This window comes from Protopterus annectens, chromosome 17.part0, assembly GCF_019279795.1.
Source record: "Protopterus annectens isolate FY-2018-M chromosome 17.part0, PAN1.0, whole genome shotgun sequence".
Classification (NCBI taxonomy): Eukaryota; Metazoa; Chordata; order Ceratodontiformes; family Protopteridae; genus Protopterus; species Protopterus annectens.
This window is the reverse complement of record NC_056751.1, coordinates 135,880,689-135,899,936: the sequence shown is the minus strand read 5'-3', so window position 1 is coordinate 135,899,936 and position 19,248 is coordinate 135,880,689. Positions and strand designations below refer to the sequence as shown.

Below are 19,248 nucleotides of genomic sequence, written 5' to 3'. Positions count from 1 at the left end.
GGCACACTGGATGCACCTGTGTGACCTTGTGGAGCCTTTCAAGTCATCATTGATCGATGCTCTCTTTGATGGATCTACCTTATTTGAAACAAGTAATAAGGCCAGCAACTAAGTGGCTGAAGAATCGATTTATTAGTAACACATTAAACTTCCATGTCACAGACCGGTTTCTGCATAGAGTTTACTAAGCCTTCTTCAGTGTTGTGAAATCAAAACAGAAAGGAAGTCATTAAATACAAAAATGTTAATTAGATACAAGAATCCTTAGAACATGATTGGTGTACTCATGAATAAATAATTATTTCAAAGATGTTCGTTTAAACCAGGATAAAAAAGTGCACCTAACTTAATTATCCATTTCTTTTCTTTGATATCCAATTTCTTATGCCACCCAGATTTCATTGTGCGATCACCTAAAATTTTATCTATAACTAAAAAATGAAACCTTGCTGTGGGATGTTTTAGCGTATGCTTATATAGTGCATTACTAGCTTTCTTACATTTAACATCACTAAGGTGCTCAGAGATGCGTAACTTAAATGGCCTAGATGTTTATCCTACATAAAAACAGCGGCAACTGCAACATGCCATATAAATTAACCAATTGCTATTACAATTAGCAAAAAATTTGATGTCATACACAATGCTGCAGTTACTGCTGGAAAATTCTTTGGTTTTAAGAACATATTTACAATTATGACAATGGCCACAAGGCACACATCCAATAAGCTTATCCCCAAGCAAAGTGGTTTGTGTGGTCTCTACCAGCATAGACTGAGAATGATGCTTGTAATGATTGAAATAGGTGCCTAAATTCTTTCCTTTCCTGAAAGAAAAGGAACAGTTAGAAGGTATAATTGAAGACAATGCAGGATCAGCAGACAAAATGTTCCAATTATTCTTAATGATATTGGTGAATTGCCCAGTGTTCCTACCATACGTTGTAGTAAATCTTAGTAAAGTGGAAGAACGACAGCCAGGTTTCTGTTTATATGTAAGCAACTCATCCCTTTTAAGTTGTGATGCATATCTTTTGGCAATAGTAACATAGCCCGACTCGTATCCCCTATCATTAAATCTATGTACTAAATCCTGGCTATACAAATTAAAAGTAATGTCATTGGAACAATTACGCCTGATGCGAATAAACTGAGACTTAGGGATGTTCCTGGCAATGTGCCTTGGATGAAAGCTGGATGCGTGGAGTAAGGTGTTATATTGCGGAAATTTTCAAAAATACCTCAGTGTTCAGGGAGTTATCCAAATTCCTTGTGATTTTTACATCCAAAAAAGTGATAACATTTTGGTCATAGTGAATTGTGAAATGTGACCCCCATTTATTATCATTAAGGTATCCGACAAATTCCTGTAAATATCCAATATCTGCCCTCCACACCATCCAGCAATCATCCAAGTACCTACGCCAAATGTCATTGGGAACTGGCTCTCTTACCGAGCCTTTGTCTGAATATTTGACTAAACATCTTAAACCACTGCTTTCATGGGTTAGATCAAGGATACAGGATACCACACAGTTTCTTAGCATCATTAATGATATGCAGATTGAAAAGGACTGGTGGCTCTGTACTCTTGATGTAAGTTCGCTATACACTAATATACCCCATTGGGCAGGTCTGGATGCCATTGAATATTGGTTGGAAAAATCTAATATGTACAAACCTGGCTTTAATACATTTTTGATTATTTTAACAGAACATGTTTTGACTAAGAATGTGTTTTTTTATGACCAACATTGCTATCTACAAGTTAAGGGTACTGCCATGGGGGCTTCATTTGCCCCTATTTATGCTGTTTTGTACATGGCATATATTGAAGAACACATGATTTACGATGATGCACATAACTTATATTTGCCTGAAATTGACATTTGGCGTAGGTACTTGGATGATTGCTGGATGGTGTGGAGGTCAGATATTGAATATTTACAGGAATTTGTCGGATACCTTAATGATAATAAATGGGGGTTACATTTCACAATTAACTATGACCAAAATGTTATCACTTTTTTGGATGTAAAAATCACAAGGAATTTGGATAACTCCCTGAACACAGGTATTTCGAAAATTTCCCCAATATAACACCTTACTCCACGCATCCAGCTTTCATCCAAGGCACATTGCCAGGAACATCCCTAAGTCTCAGTTTATTCGCATCAGGCGTAATTGTTCCAATGACATTACTTTTAATTTGTATAGCCAGGATTTAGTACATAGATTTAATGATAGGGGATACAAGTCGGGCTATGTTACTATTGCCAAAAGATATGCATCACAACTTAAAAGGGATGAGTTGCTTACATATAAACAGAAACCTGGCTGTCGTTCTTCCACTTTACTAAGATTTACTACAACGTATGGTAGGAACACTGGGCAATTCACCAATATCATTAAGAATAATTGGAACATTTTGTCTGCTGATCCTGCATTGTCTTCAATTATACCTTCTAATTGTTCCTTTTCTTTCAGGAAAGGAAAGAATTTAGGCACCTATTTCAATCATTACAAGCATCATTCTCAGTCTATGCTGGTACAGACCATACAAACCACTTTGCTTGGAGATAAGCTTATTGGATGTGTGCCTTGTGGCCATTGTCATAATTGTAAATATGTTCTTAAAACCAAAGAATTTTCCAGCAGTAACTGCAGCATTGTGTATGACATCAAATATTTTGCTAATTGTAATAACGATTGGTTAATTTATATGGCATGTTGCAGTTGCCGCTGTTTTTATGTAGGACAAACATCTAGGCCATTTAAGTTACGCATCTCTGAGCACCTTAGTGATGTTAAATGTAAGAAAGCTAGTAATGCACTATATAAGCATACGCTAAAACATCCCACAGCAAGGTTTCATTTTTTAGTTATAGATAAAATTTTAGGTGATCACACAATGAAATCTGGGTGGCATAAGAAATTGGATATCAAAGAAAAGAAATGGATAATTAAGTTAGGTGCACTTTTTTATCCTGGTTTAAATGAACATCTTTGAAATAATTATTTATTCATGAGTGCACCAATCATGTTCTAAGGATTCTTGTATCTAATTAACATTTTTGTATTTAATGACTTCCTTTTTGTTTTGATTTCACAACACTGAAGAAGGCTTAGTAAACTCTATGCCGAAACCGGTCTGTGACATGGAAGTTTAATGTGTTACTAATAAATCGATTATTCACAGCCACTTAGTTGCTGGCCTTATTACTTGTTTTGGATATCCTGTTTGGCCGTGCATTTTCTCCGTGCAGGGGACTTCTTTTTCGTCTACCTTGTTTGGCCACAAGTTTAAAGAAACCTTGTCCAGTAGTGAACAGGAGACATTATCTGCTGTAAGGATCCATTTTTCTGCACCTCAAAGAACCTATTCATGGAATCAGAGAGGTAAAGGGAAAATGTGGTTCCAGAATTCGCAAGGCTCTTCCCAGGACTCCTATGGGGACAGATCCCCCGTGGCAGGAGGGAGAACTCCAATAGTAGATGCCCTCATGGCAAAGGAGTTCTGCAAAGTCAGGGTTTTAGAGGTCCCTTCTCTGAGAAAACCCTATCAGCAGTCCTTGAGAGTTGCTCAACTGCTGCACTCTGGAGGCAGCAGGGGGGGTTACTTATCCCTGCATCCACAAACCTGGACAGCTCTCATCAAAGACACTCAGGTGCAGAAGATTATTTCCAGAGTTTATTAAATGCCCTTTTCTCTACAGCCCCCAATAGCTCTACAAAACTTCCTGATGTTCCACACAGTCAGAGAAAAGCAGCAGGCATTGAAATACAAAAACTGCTGGAAAATAGTTGTCCAGATGCCTCCACAGACCAACATCGATTCAGAACTTACTCAACATTCGTTTTGGTGCCAGAGAAAACTGGGAACCTGAGACCTATCCTGAATCAAAGCAACTTAAACCAATATGTCAAATGCTTCAAACTCCAAATAGTCAAGGTACAGTTCATTCTGCCGCTTCTGTGCAAGAACCATTGGATTTGCTTGATAGACCTGTAGGATGTGTACTATCCCATCAAAATAAGAAAGGTGATCCAGGAGGTTTCTTCTCTCCCAACTGGGAGCCAGTCATTACCAATTCAGAATCCTACCCTTTGGTCTCACCACAGCCCTCAGGGTGTTAACCAAGTGTGTGGCAGTGGTTGCAGCTTGCCTGAGACTGCCAGGATTCCTGGTGTTTCCATGTTGTGATGACTGGCTCATATCTTCTCCCACAAAGCATCTACTGATTCAAGCCAGGGAGTACTTGCAGCAACTATGTCTTTGACTAGGCATTACAGTGAACTACGTCAAGTCTTAACTGTCCCCTATTCAAGTCCTGGAGATCATCGGTGCTCATCTGAACATGGTTACCCAAATTGCAAGCCTTCCTCAATTCTAATACCCCTAACATGATATCATATGACGATACAGCAATGGACACTTGCAGTGGTCTATCAGATGAAGCCCTCTGTCCATGCCTGTACTTACAAGAATCTGCAAAGAACACATCACCTGGTGAGTCACTGCAAGAGAAGTTTCTCAGGGCTGCCCTTTTATCCTTCTACCACCCATGACTACAGTGATTACTGCTGCCGCCCAACTAGTGAGGGTATTACTTGGGAAGGATGGTCCAAGGCAGTTGGTCCCACTTGGAGACCAATCTTCACATCAATGTCCTGGAAATGAGAGCAGTCCTGTTAGTATTACAAGTGTTTCAAGATGCTTTCCCTCCGGGGATAATTGCCATTCAGACAAACAGTATGTCAGTTGTCTGGTCCATCAAAAAGCAAGGGGGAGCTAAGTCCTACCCCATATGTTGAAAAGCGATGAGAGTTTGGCAGTTGGCAGTTTCTTCTGGTCGCTTTCTTCTGGCAATGCATATCCCAGGGAAGTCCAGCATTGTAGCAGACAAACTGAGCAAGTCTGTCTTGCTCCCTCACAAGTGGCATCTTAATGCTGAGGTGGTAGAAGAGATTTTCCATCTATGGGGCTAACCATACTGTGACCTCTTTGCTTCCATCTGAACTCCAGGTGCAGCAGGTACTTCACCCTAATCTCTCCAGAAAGAGAATCACCAATAGACTCTCTAGTCCACAAATGGCCCCCGGGGCTCCTGTAAGCTTTTTCTCCTACTTCACTAATCCCCAAATTAATAAAGAAAGCATCTTACCAGAAGTATAAAGTAATCCTCATTGTTCTTTTCTGACCTCAAGTAGGGTTTCCCCTTTCTGTGGCTTTATCTTGTGCACCCTCCTTGGTTGCTGGATCCGAACCAGGATCTTCTCTCTCACCCATTGAGAATAAGTCGCCCAGACATTCAGACCCTCAAACTGACCGCATGGTTTCTCCACTTCCAATGATGGCTAGCCAGTCCACGTTTTCATCTCCAGTCAGACACATCCTCACATCTTCTCAGAAGGATTCTACAAGAAAGGTGTGTAAGAGCAAGTGGAAAAGATTCTCCCATTGGGATGTCCAGAAACAACTAGATTCATTTTCAGCACCCATTTCGGCTATTCTATATTTTTTTGCTTCTATATTTAACAATGGTGCTAGTTATTCTACAGTAAAGATTCAGCTTACAGCTATCTCCAGTTTTCTTGTAAGACATAACCAGTCCTCTTTGCCCTCGCACACTTAAGCCTCTCCACAACAGGTACAACTCTGTCATTGTCCATGTTGGTGTGAATGACTTGAGACATACCTCCCTGGACTATATGAAGAGAGACATGATCGAGCCCTCAGAGTATGTGTCACAGGCAAGTATGACCCTAGCCTTAAGCAGCATCCTACCTTCACCAAGAATGATACCACAATACCAACAAAAAAGTAATTGACTTCAACAATTGACTTAGTTTCTGGTGTCATTCCAAGGGGATCCAGTATCTGTCTGCCTGGGATGACATGGTTGATAGGCCTCGATGCTTTGCTAGAGATAGGCTGCACCTGTCACCCCTGGGATTCTGTATTCTGGCCAAGGCTCTTGACTCCCCCATTGTGCCTTTTTAGGCAATGTCGCAAACACAAATCTTCCAACATAAAAGTTCGATCAAAAAGCAAATTGAAGGTCATGCTGCTTAACTCTAGGAGCCTCAACCTGAAAATGCACTCACTGGAGGCTCTCCTCGCACTGGAAGATGCCGACATCTGTGCAGTCACAGAAACTTGGTTCAAGGCTGTGGAGAGCATCCTGCCTTACCAGGCTATACCTCATTCCACACATTCTGACCCCAAAATGAGGAAGATTAAGAGTGGTGGAGTCTCTATCTTTATTAAAGATAAGCACACCTCCAGAATGGTTTTGCCAACATGACACACTAGAACTACTCCAGGTGGATCTGACAGTTGGCAAGGCACCCATCCAAGTTTTAGCCAGCTATAGACCCCCCCCTCTATGACTGGACACCCACTCCTCCTACCTGGACCTACTTGACTCCTTTAAGGTACCTCCTAACACCCTGATCCTTGGTGACTTCAACTACCCCACCATAGACTGGGTGAACTATTCCTGCACTAATGCACTCACCCAACAATTCCTTGACTTCATCAGTTCTAATGCACTAAACTAGCTTGTCTCATCCCCAGTAAGGGGAAATAACATTCTAGACTTGGTTCTTACCAACATGGGTGACCGCTGTACCACTCCCATAGTAAGTTCTTCCCTGGTGAGACAAGACCATCAGTCTGTACCATTCAAAGTTTGTATCCTACCCAATCCCCTCTCCCCAGCTATAACCAAGCTAAAAAAACTTCTCAAAAGCTGACTACAACCTCCTAAGGGAGGGTATCAGTAGCTTCACACCACCATCCCCCTCAGAGAATGCAGACAACTATGTTGAACAGTACGCCATTACAGTACACAAGAACCTGTACAACTGCATGGACTCAGCTATACCCAACAGAACCAAAACCTGCTCCTCAAGGAAACACAAACCTATCTGGTGGACATCCTCTATCAACAGGCTTTACAACAAATGGAAGAAACTGTTGTCCAAGGGTAAAAAAAGCACAAATTCCCAATTGGAAAAACTCCCTCCTTAGCCTCAAACATGCAAATTAGATCACTAGTAAAAACCTCCAAAGCCAATTATGAATCGAAACTAGCCTCCGAAACAAAGGGAAACCACAAAGCTTTCTTCAGTTACGTTAGGAACCTCCATAGCAAAGCCCAAGTTTGTTCCGAATTAATACTTAATAGTACCACTTACAATGATTCTGTTGACTTAGCAAACCTGCTAGCAGATGGGTTCAGTACAAACGTCACCCCCCCCGCCCCTCTCAAAGGCCCATTCGACATCCCTGATACTTGTCCCGCACCTCACATCGCCATAGATCAAGTGTTAAAGGCCCTATCCAAGGCAAAAAACATAGCTTCCATGGGACCCGATAGTATCTCAGGATGTATTCTGCACCATTTCCCACAAGAACTAGCTTTGCCATTCAGCACCCTATTCAACCACAGCCTAAGTGCAAGCTTCATTCCAGCAGAGTGGAGAACTGCCATTATCATCCCCTTGCACAAAGGTGGTGCCACTACTAACCCTGGAAACTATCGCCCCATTAGCTTGACAGTTCTGATCTGTAAAGCCATGGAGCTTATTATTATGGACGTCATAAACAAGGGAATAGGCAATCTCCAAGCACTTGACCCCACCCAGTTTGGATTTGTCAAGGGTAGATCTTGCCCGTTGAACCTGGTTGACTATTTTGAGACTGTCACTAAGGCCCTGGATGAGGGAAAGTCAGTACATACAGCCTACCTTGACTTGGCCAAAGCCTTTGACACAATCCCCCACTCGGGCATCATCAAAAAACTAACACAACTTGGCGTAAATCGCTATCTTATCAGGTGGGTGGCCAACTGGCTCACCAATAGGACCCAAAGGGTCATAATAGGTGCCTCCATCTCCGACAGCAGACCTGTCACTAGTGGTTTTCCCCAGGGATCTGTCCTGCGACCCCCTACTGTCTGGCATCTACTTCTCAGAGGTCCAGGCAAAGACAAAAGGCCTGTGGCTGACCAAGTTTGTGAATGACTGTAAGTCGGGTGCTGTCATTGACTCCCCAGATGATGTTAACATACTACAAGAGGTTCTCACAGCAACAAATGACTGGTGCAAAAGTCATGACCTTAAGTTAAACCCAAAAGATGTATTACCCTACCATTTGGCAAAAACACTGCCTCTACTGATTACCACATCAACGGCAACCCTCTAAGCACACAACCTGTGGTGATAGACCTGGGTACACAGGTTGACAACAATCTCACATTTGACCACCATGTAGCGGTAGTGGTCAGAAAAGCCTTTTACTTGGTTCATCTCATAAGTAAAGGGATTGTATCCAGAAAAAAGGATGTTATTACCTCTCTGTACTCATCCCTCATTAGGCCAGTAATTGAGTACAATGCCTTGTTTGGTATGTACCTCTCCAAACACCTGCACCAGCTGGAAAGGCCACAGAAATACCTCACAAAGAGAATCCAAGGCCTTGTTTGGTATGTATCTCTCCAAACACCTGCACCAGCTGGAAAGGCCACAGAAATACCTCACAAAGAGAATCCAAGGCCTCCAACACCTGCCCTGTTTAGACAGGCTCAAATCACTATCACTCTACTCGGTATCATACAGATTGCGTAGCCTACAAGGCAATCTCAGACCCTGTCCTACTAGAGATTCTTCATATCCATAAGTCTAACTCCTCACACATTACCCACTTGAAAGGCCTACATCTGATATACAACATTAATAAAACCTGCTGGAGAGACAGGTTTGTCTCCCAGAGGCTGCCCCATCTCTGGAATAGATTTCCCATACAGCTGTTCAAGAGCAGTCTTGATGAGTGGATGGGAAACCACAAATTTGTCCCAGGGGTTCCACCTGTGTCCCTCATTGACAAGGGAGACAGGTGCTGTCTGAGGTTTCTTTTTTGGGGATAAACTTTGGCTAGGTTTGTAAGGGCCCAGGCCCAGTAGCCTAGTAACCTCCTATGATCATCTAGATTATGCAAAGGTCATCTTAATGGTACCTTCTTACAACGACCTCATTAAGGACCGTACTCCACCCTAGGATCTAAATATAGTTCTCTAAGCTGGTTGCCAAGGCAGACCTAAAACTTTTGTCTTGGAAACTATTTTTCTGGTCGCAATCACATAGGCCAGGTGACTTTCAGAACTCCAGGCCCTCTCAACTAAGCCATCATATCTAATTTTTCACAAGGAATGGATCTCTCTCCATGCTTATACTTCCTTTGTACCTAAGGTGGCTTCAGAATCTGCTGTGAATCAATCTGTCAACCTTTCTGTTTTCTTTCCAAATTTTTCCAGTAAAGGAGGATACTTGCTGCACCTTTTACATGTATGTAGGCAACTTTGATTCTGTATCCATAGAAAGAATGATTTAATAAAATCAGACCAGATATTTATTTCCTTTTCCAAAACCAAACTGGGTAAATCTGTTTCAAAGGTGACTTTAGCCAAGTGCCTCACTGATTACATTTCTTTTTTCTATAAGGAAAATGGATTGACACCTCCTAAACCTCCTGTGACTCATTCCACCACATATGTGGCCACATCCTGTGCCTTCTGGCCTGAGCTTCTATAGATAGCATTTGCAGAGCTGCCAAGTTGGCCAAACTCACATACCTTCATAGCCTATTACAAATTTTGACAACTTATCTAGGAATAGGGCTTTGCTGTACTCCAGAATATCCTTCCTTGAACACTTCCCTGGTGTTTCTGTAGCTGGGGACTCTGCCCCATCGGTTGAGAAATGGCCGAAAAAGACATCAGATGTAAAAGTTATGTACTCACCATAACTATGCGTCTGCGTTGTCTGTTTCTTTCCTTCCTCAGCACCCCAATTGCCAACCCCCTTCATTCTTCAACATTTTTTTAACTACCAAGTCTCCTAATTTGACCTGAGGCGTAATTTATTGCCTGACTATTGATGAGTTCCAGCTCTTTCCTCCTTTGTTTCCTACTTTATTTAGTTGTTTTCACTGGGATGTTTTACCTTTTTCTGTATTGTTCCTACCTGATAGCTTTTTTACGCTCACTGTAGCCTGAAGGGAGGGCAAACTTGATCTAAAGTTATTCTGACTAGAAAGGAGGATTATGGGTATGGGAAGGAGCTCAAGCTATGGATCCAACTCTTTGGAAGTGGTCAAAGTCTGATCCAAGGTGGGATCCGCAACTGATCGGTTCAAGAAGGATGAAAACAGACCATGCAGATGCATAGTTATGGTGAGTACATAACTTCTGTTCTTCTCATAATGTGCAGTGTTCTAGTAATACACTCTTAGCTATAATCAAAAGGTCCATTCCTTAATCTAACATCACCTTTTTCTTTGTTTGTATTTATTTGCTCGAATGCTTCCATACCACTTGACATGCCTGTCAAAAACAAATACATGAAATAGTATTTGGGGTCATTTCAAGACAGTATAGACTTTGCTCTTTTGGTGTATATATTATAGGACCCTTTCATGTCTCTTCTGTTTAAAATGTTTTCATGTAAGTATAATTCCTTAACTTCCTAGAGCCATCTGATGGCGCACACTACAACAGTTAACTATACACAGAAAAATACTTATGCAAAATAAGTACTGCAACAGGAGAGCACTTATTGGATCCAGCCTTTAGCATTGGTCATTGTGCAGATACTTGTTACAGACGTAAACTTTTGAAAAAGGTATGTATATGTTTTGTAAAAGCTAAGTGCCAAAACAGGCTATAGCTCTCCAGTGACCCTTAATAGAATTAAGTAGGTAACCAGAAAATGAATGAATTTAAGTATTTCTGTGAGACTAATTGTGAAAGAACAGGTTTGTATAAATTGTTTGCATTGTATGTGTTTTGGTTAGTTTTAGTTAATGAAAATGTATTACCAATTTAGTTCAAGGCAAGGTATATTTGAGCGTGTTGAAACTGTTCATCAACTTCCAGACTTTTAGGCTAATTTTACTTGCTTGAACTAATTATATCTTTCTTGGTAATGTGCACTACTGATTTTGGATATGCTATACCTGGGGCCACTGGCTTTGGTTCACATTGAAAATCTTCAATTATATACTGCCGCAGCAGTCTGTGTGAATCAGTGTCCCATTAGACAGTGCCCGCAGTGAGTACTGCATAAATATTACAGGAAATAGCGACAGAAATGGAGTATGACTTATTATCCTTACATTATTTTTGAAACAACAGGCCAAATATTTTTATAAATAATTATGTTTAGCCATTAGCTAAGGTGCACTGGCAAAATGTATTTTCTTGAGTAAGGTTGCCTCTAACGAATAAATTATTGATTGGAGCTACTCTGTTTTTTGTACCAATTAATGTTGCTTCCTCCTGGAAGTATGGAACTTGCCCTAACTTAACCTTCATTTGTATATAGGAAAATGTTGCTGGACACAGATGGAAACGTCAAAGCACTGACTGCTGTTCAGGTATTCACACGACATTTTATTCAGATATATCAACAGAATACACAACAGGTGAGCTTCCATTTCTTCATTTGGCAGTTGAGAAGGGTAACCAGGTTCCATTTATTTGATGGTTTCAATTAGAATGTTTGTTACGCATATTTATTTCCTTTATTAGAAGACCAAAAGGAGCAAAGGATTTAACTGTCACAGAATTATGTCTGTAGAATAAGATAACAGTGATGAAAGAATGAAAGTTAATAGAGATGTACTATTTATAAACAATGGATATTCAAATAAAATAGGATGGTTAGGCTGGCCTTTAACCTTCAGAAAGGAAGGAAAAGAAAGAGGGAAGCAGGCTATTATTTTAACTGTGTTACTTAAATGGTATAGCACATCTTTACAGCTATAGTTACTTCTATCTAAAGTGAAATGGGTAGATAAAACTATAACTGTTGTGTTCTTAGAATGGTAACTGTAGCAATAAGGCTACCCTCCCTTCATCCTCCTGAATATAAATTTTTAGCTGTTATTCAATTATTTAGGTAATATATTACCAATGTCACACTTCTGTATGAGGGTTAAGGAGCTTGAAGAACAGAAAGAATAGAATCCCTGCCTATATATGAGTGCCTGTCCCTATCTACATAGGTTCTAGAAAATATTTCAACAGGGACATCTAAAGCCTTCATAAGAAAAGCCACAATGCTAATATAACTCTGAATACAAAGAACACCTTGTACTTAGGATATATCCCAAATGCAATGATTAACCGTTACAGTGATTAGCCTCAACAATTTGTTGTTATTCATGAACCATGGAACTGGGAGTGTAACATCAGTACCCTCTTCAGTGTCTCTGTAATTGGATTCATCCTCTGTTCTACTCCAGTATGACTTTAAGGAGGTACCATACTCAGTGTGTCCCCATCCTACTCTTGCACATACCATGGTGTCACTCACAGTGCTAGAGCAGTTTGACTACCACCTGAGTCCTCTGTTTCTTTTCTGCCACTCTCACAGATCAGTTGTTAGCTTTTCATCAGGCATCATACCAGTGCTGTCTCTACTGCCATGGGCAAAACATGACAAAAAGCATTGCCATAAAATCTACAGATTTCTTCTGGCCACACACAGAAGTAGGCAAAAGTGGTGTCAGGTCTGTGTCTGTACTCAGAGACTGGCAGTTATTGAATGTGCCAGTGCTGAACTTAGCAAGTGGGCTTCTTGTGCAACTCCATTTCTTTTGTAAAGTACTGTCAAAAGTCTAATAAATGAGTTATAGGTCGAGGAAGACCCACTGGGTCTGTTTCATGCCCTACAGTTCAAGCCATGGACTTCAAATAGTCTAGGGATTGGTGGAACCTGTTTTTACAAGTGCAGGAGTACACCCATAGGAAATATGACCTCTCACGTCCCTGCACTGACCTTGATATCTGAGCCACTCAAGACTGTGCCCTTCAACCTGGCACCCAGCCATCGCATGTTTAAGTCCCAACACACATCACCTGTGAATAGGCACACCTGTAGCATGACAGGAGTTTTGCTTCCTCTGTGGAATCCGAGGCAAATGAAATTGACTAGGCCTCTTTCTGTTAACCCCTACACAGTGGGTGACCATCAGAGAAACCTTGAGGCTCATGAATCTTATTATTGTTTGTCCAGTGAAACCCCTGCTTCCACCAATATCCCTTAGTGAGCATTTGGGGGAAGAAAGAGGCGAAGCTTGTAGAAAGGGGAGAAGCCTGTGGTCAATCACCCTCCTCCAATAAGAAGCCACCCATTTTCATGGAACTTAAGAATATCATATATGCATCCTGAAGGCATCCAGATTCTGCACCTGCAGTATTCAAAAATGCAGTTGCCTTGTTTTAAGTCCCCAGCTAAATGGAGTGAGATCCTAACTGGATATTCTAGAGCAGACTTTTGTAATGTCTGTAGCGTAAAGACCATGACATTTTGGCAGTTTGCTCCCAGACAAGTAGTGTAAAGCATTAGACAAGGTGAGAAAACCGATTATACTCCTTTGCTGTGTTGGAGCTTAAGTTGCCTTAGTTCTTTGTTTTACATGCCCAAGCTGCAGTTCTCCATAGAGAATCAAATACTAAAAAAGCTTTTAAGGTGTCTTTCAGTCTGTGTTTGAAGGATGAAATGGTCAAGGTTTTGTTGTCAACATTATTCAGAGTGGGCCACCATTTGGCTGACTGTCCTTTTGACTGTAATACTCTATGGCCAGGGCAACAGGCTCAATTTTGTCTGCACAGGCTGGTGTTGCTGACACTGTCTTCCTTGAAGGAGGTGCTCTAGCATTCCATCCTGGATATCCCTTTCTTTCAGGTGGTAATTTTCAGTTAGCCATCTCAAGATGTGGTAGATGGCTGAATGGAAAGGAAGCAGACTCCTGCTATGGTGGAGGACATTTATGAATGTGTCCCTTTCTACTCTTCTAGCCAACCCTTAAGAAGAATAATATCCCTTGTAGACATAGGAGAGCCTTCAAATGTCAGATGGAATTGGCCCGTGTGTCTGCGGTGCCAATAAATTCAAGGGCTAGTCTGCCATCCCATTAGTTGCAGTCTTGACTGTTATCTAGAGCTACTTCTGGAGGGGCAGTTTTTCAAACTGGCTTCAGTTTGGAGGGAGATTAGTTACTCAATATAGTCATGTTCAATGATATCTTGGAGATCTTAGTTCCTCCTCCAGAAAGAGGTCTGTTCACAGATTAAGCCTTCTCTGGAGAGCTGTTGTTGCAGGCCTCCAGACTGTACTTCTCCAAGGAAATATATAGGCTCTTCCTCCTTCAGAATGAAACAAGGGTTTAAATTCTGCTGTGTTCACATTCTGCAGGAGACATAATGCTTCTATTCCATGCTGGACCTCAGAGAGCGACTTCAGTAAGCACATTTGCTACATCTTGTTCTAGACAGTGATTCTTCAGGAGGTCATCCCTCTGCTGGCACAAGATACCTAAGTGAAGTTACTAGATATGATTGGAAAACCTGTGCCTGAGATCTGTGCAAGAGTTTCCTCCAGTTTGCTGTTTGGCATCACTTTCAATGCAAAGTATTGCCATTTGGTCGTTACCTTGCTTTCTGGGAGTTTACCAACGTCCTAGCTATTATGAAAGAGGTTTTATGTGCTAGAAAACATTGTTGTCCTACATGGAAACTTGTCTTTTGGTTGCCATATCAAAGGATTCTGTAATGTCATCCCTGGAGTGGATGCTCCTTTGGTTGCAGTCCCAGGGGATGACCATAAATTGGGAAAAGTCCATTCTGATCCTGGACCAGAGGACTGTATTCACTGGCTTGGAGAGGGACATTCTCTAGAGTTGGTCTTTGCTGCCTGTGGAAAGAGAAATCCTAGGAGGTCATGACTTTGAGAGCATGTGTTATGGCCTTTGTATTCCAGATTTAATGGCTACCTTGATGTTCATAGAGTATTTTTCGTGTCTGAGGATGTGGTTGTTGCAGTAATCTGCAAAATATTAATGGCTGCTGATTCACAAGCTACTTAAAAATCATCTGCTATTGTTAGATCCTTATTGCCAAGTCTAGAATTAGGGAGCAGCCATCACCATTATCAAGTTTTGACTTGTTTCCTGCAGCCAATTTTGTAAAAGCTTTTGATGACCGATACTTCATTAACGGGTTGGTGGGGACAGAGCAACAAAGCTGTTGTATGCAGACAGTGTTGGCATTACATGCAGTCTCTGAGCAAGAACTTCAACAGATTATAGGGGAATAGAATGGAAACCTGAAGGCACATGGGATAAAACTGAGTACAGATAAGACAGTGTAATGGCAGCAAATGTGGGAAATAAGAAGCTGAGAATTGAGACAGAAGGGAAAATAGTGGAACAATTTAGCAGCTTCAGGTATATGGGAGAGGTGGTTGAGGAGAAGGGAAGTCTGAATGAGGAGATCAGAGCTAGGATCAGAAGAGCTGCAGCCAACTGGTACAGAGTGTCAGTGGAAGTGTGTGACAAAAGAATGTGAACAAAGCTGAAAAGGAAGATATACAAAACAGTGGTGTAGCCAGTACTACTCCATGGTATAGAAACCTGGGCACTCAAAGCAGAGCAGTTGAGGAGGCTAGAGGTGATGGAGATGAAATGCTTGAGATCGATGTTAGGATGCACACTGTGGGACTTTTGATGAAATGAAGACATCAGCACAGAAGTCCAAGTAGCTCCAGTCATGGAGGAGGTCAAAGGGAACAGTAAGCATGTCTTCTGGTTTGGGCACATGTGCAGGAAAGCAGAAGATAATCTGGTGAAAAAGATTTGGGACAGACAGGAAGAAGGCAAAAGGAACGGAAGGTGTCCAACAAAGAGATGGATGGATTGTGTGAGAGAAAACCTGTGACACTCCATTGTGACTGTAGAAGAATGTGGAAAAGTGGCATTGAATCAAGAGAGAGAGGGCAACAGCTGAAGTGACACCCTGACCCCATGTAGAAAAATAGGAAGAAGAGGGATTATGATGATGATGTCAGATGCTTCACTAGCAGCATGAGGAGCTGCTCTTGGCTTTTTCACTTTTCAAGGGAAGTGAAGCCCTTGAAGAGGGTCTCCGCATCAGCTATTTAGAGCTTCGTGTGGTTCATCTCATAAAGTCTCTGGAATGAAAATGATCTCTGGTAGCCTGCCACCTGTCTATTATGTGGTACCCAAACAGCTAAGTTAGAACACAGTCATATCCCTTTGCAGGGAAGGCAGTGCATGTATGGAAATGAGCCATAGACAAAGATTTATGGTTGGTGGATTTATAACATATTCCATTTGCATGGGAATGTAACAACAGCTGGTGTCTTTTTGTGGCTACTACATTGGACTTGATTTAATATTCAGTCTTGGTTTACAGTGAGTGTATTCAGAAGACAATTTCTGTTTTGTACATACTGTAGAAGCTATTATTTGCAATGTGCTGCTCAAACACCTGTGAACTGTTTTTAGTTTTTATTGGTTTATTTTTTGTTTTCATGGAAGCTCTTCTTTTGGATTCAAAGACATCACTCTTTCAATGTTTCACATGTCAGCTAAGGTGGCCATACAGGCAAACTCCTTAGTCACTCCTTATTCCTGTTATGGAGATGAAAATTCTGGAGATGTGTCTGCTTTGGATCTCCTGAAAGTGAAGCAGTACAAAAAAACAACCTGTTTACTACTTATGTCAATTTGGATCATCCTGAGGAAAAGTCTGTAATAGCAAATCATTACATTTGTGTTTGTTTGATCTTACCTATATCAAATACTGGCCAGATGTTTCCAAAGCAGTGATTTCTGCCTTCACTGTACAGTAATCCATGAAGGACTCTAGCTGGAAGGTATTGACGTAGATAGACATGTGGATCCCTTATCTTGCATTGGTGCACATTGTTTTCTTTTCTTGTCACCATTTTGAGTGTTGCACACCACCCAACACTTCAAAAAAGTACAGTTGTGCAAAAACATACCATAACAGTAGATGTCCTACTGATCACTGTTGCAGTATTCCTAACACACGGGTTATACAGTTGTGCAAAAATATACCATAACAGTAGATGTCCTACTGATCACTGTTGCAATATTTCTAACACACGGATTATCACCACAGTTCAGCTGGAGTACCAAAGCTTTACCTTCATGGTATTGCATGTCAAGGGCAGTTAGCCTAGTACTAACCTATGAACCTATATGACCACAGCTCACGAGCATATGGGTATATAGGTGGACATACAAGCATAATTCCTCAGACTATCTCCAAGCAGCAGCCTGAAGATCCTTGAGAAATATGAATGATGTTCTTCATCTCACATTGCTGCAGTCCTTACATATGGGTAGTCCGCTGTCCTCGGTCGGCCCGAATACCAAAGTATAAGGCTGACGTCGGTCAAGGCACTTAAAACTGACATCAGGACGTCAGGGTACAAAAGCGCATGACCGACGTCATTTCCTCAGTCTTTTTTGCCGCATGGTCCGATGCAGAAGCAGCGTTGCAAGTGCCGTTCGGCGTTCTGAAATTTTTCGAATTCGGAGTTTCAGACAGAATCCAAGTTGGCTAAGTACCCCGTTGGGGAATATTTTGGTTTTTTCTTGCCTCAGTGTTTTACCGGATGTCAGAAAAAGTGAATAACTGTATTTCTTGTGGGAAACAGATACCGCATAGAGATTATCATTCTTTGTGTATTCCTTGTCTGGGGCCTGAGCACGACGTTGTTGGGTGTCGCTTTTGTGCTAGGTTCAATAACGCACTATTAAGCGGAGGTTAGATTGTGCTAGGCTGGTCTTTGGGAAGCGGTGCAATTATAATATGCCGTCGGATTCTCCGGCGCCCGCTTCTGCAAAGAAGCGCAAAGACAAACCAGTTAAACCCAGGCAAGATGAGTCGTCCGTACCGGACGCCGGTTCTTTAGAGGCTTCAGTGGAACCGGTGGTTCCGACGGAGACCTCTCTGGAGTCTCAGGGGGAGACTTTGATTTTGCAGGAGGTGGTCTCTCAGGAGGCAGGTCAGGCTGAAGGGGCTTCTCAAGTTACTGTACTCCCTCCCTTCCTAGGGTGGTTAGGCCTTCTCCTTCTGTTTCCAAGGCTTCTCCCAGAGGCAGGCCAGTTTTAGCTTCTGTTGGTGTCACTCCTAGTTCAGCAGGGTCTGTGCCTAAGAAGCACATGCTTAAAATGGCAGAAGATTTGATTACTCTGATTAGAGGTTCTTTGCCCTCTCCTGATAAGAGGCCTAGGGTGGAGCCCGAGTTGCAAAGTTTTGAGCAGGCTTGGATGTTTCAGAGTCTTCAGCTGAAGACCTGCAGGAGTACTCTCCTTATTCTGATTCTGATGCAGATGATTCCACTCCTTCTGCTTCTCCTCCAGAGGATTTTTCTTTTTCAGAGACACTTCATTCTATGAGGGAACATTTTAAGTGGGAAGGTCAGGACTTCTCTGATTCTCGGAAAAGGCTTGGGAATTTTTGCTGTTACCCCAGCATAGGCCTTTGGCTATACCCCCTGTTCTGGATGTTGTGGAAGATGTGTTTGCAGAGGCTTCTCTTAATCCTGATTCTCTGCCTCCTGCTCCTGTTAAACCGGATAGGTATTACAGGGTGCCTGAGGCTCATAAATATCTTTATAAGAGTCCTAGGGCGGACCCAGAAACTATTAGTCAGGGACCTAAGGGTGTTAAGGCCTCTGTTGTAAAAAATCCGGTTCCTCTAGATAAAGACGCCAGAGCTTTGGATAGATGGGGAAAAAAGGTCTATACATCTTCTACCTTAGCTATGAGGGCCTTGAATTGCCAGTTTCATATGTTGAAATATCAAAACTTTCTTCTTTCCAAATTGAAGTCTAAGGTGGATGCTCTGGCGGAAGGCATTGAGTGTAAAGAATTACAAGATTTGGTGCATGTCTCTGAACAGGTGGGTAAGCATTCATTACAGTGTGGTTTTGATGCTGTGCAGGCCTCGTCTAGGGTGGCTGCCACTGGCTCAGTTCTTCGCAGGCACGCCTGGCTGAAGGATCAGAATTTATCTGACCATGTTAAGACAAGGATTTTGGATGCTCCTTTGCAGTCTGATGTGTTGTTTGGTTCACCTGTGGAGTCAGTCTTGAAGAAAATGGAAGACAAGGCTAAGTCTATGCAGGCTGTTAAAGATTTTTGCAAGTTCAGCCTCCAGTTTAGTAGGAATTGGCCTGCTAAGGGGTGGGCGTATCCTTCTTATGATTCTCAGTCTAGGGGTAGATCTAGGCGTGGTAGGGGGAGAGCTCAGAGTTCTTTCAGGCCTAGAACAGGGAGTTCACCTGCACAATCTTCGGGTGAGGGCAGGGGCCAGTCCTTTCGTAAACAGGCCCAATGACCTAC

General features: G+C 42.0%; 1 protein-coding gene across 3 annotated transcripts in view; it reads left to right on the top strand.

Moving 5' to 3' along the window:
• FANCC (FA complementation group C) overlaps positions 1-19,248 on the top strand; it is a 2,534,829-nt gene that overhangs the window by 1,989,934 nt on the left and 525,647 nt on the right. For all 3 annotated transcript variants that reach the window (XM_044059426.1, XM_044059425.1, XM_044059427.1), the window contains one exon: positions 11,388-11,487. In XM_044059426.1, coding sequence (XP_043915361.1) covers positions 11,388-11,487 — 100 coding nt within the window. The remainder of the gene's footprint in view (positions 1-11,387; positions 11,488-19,248) is intronic.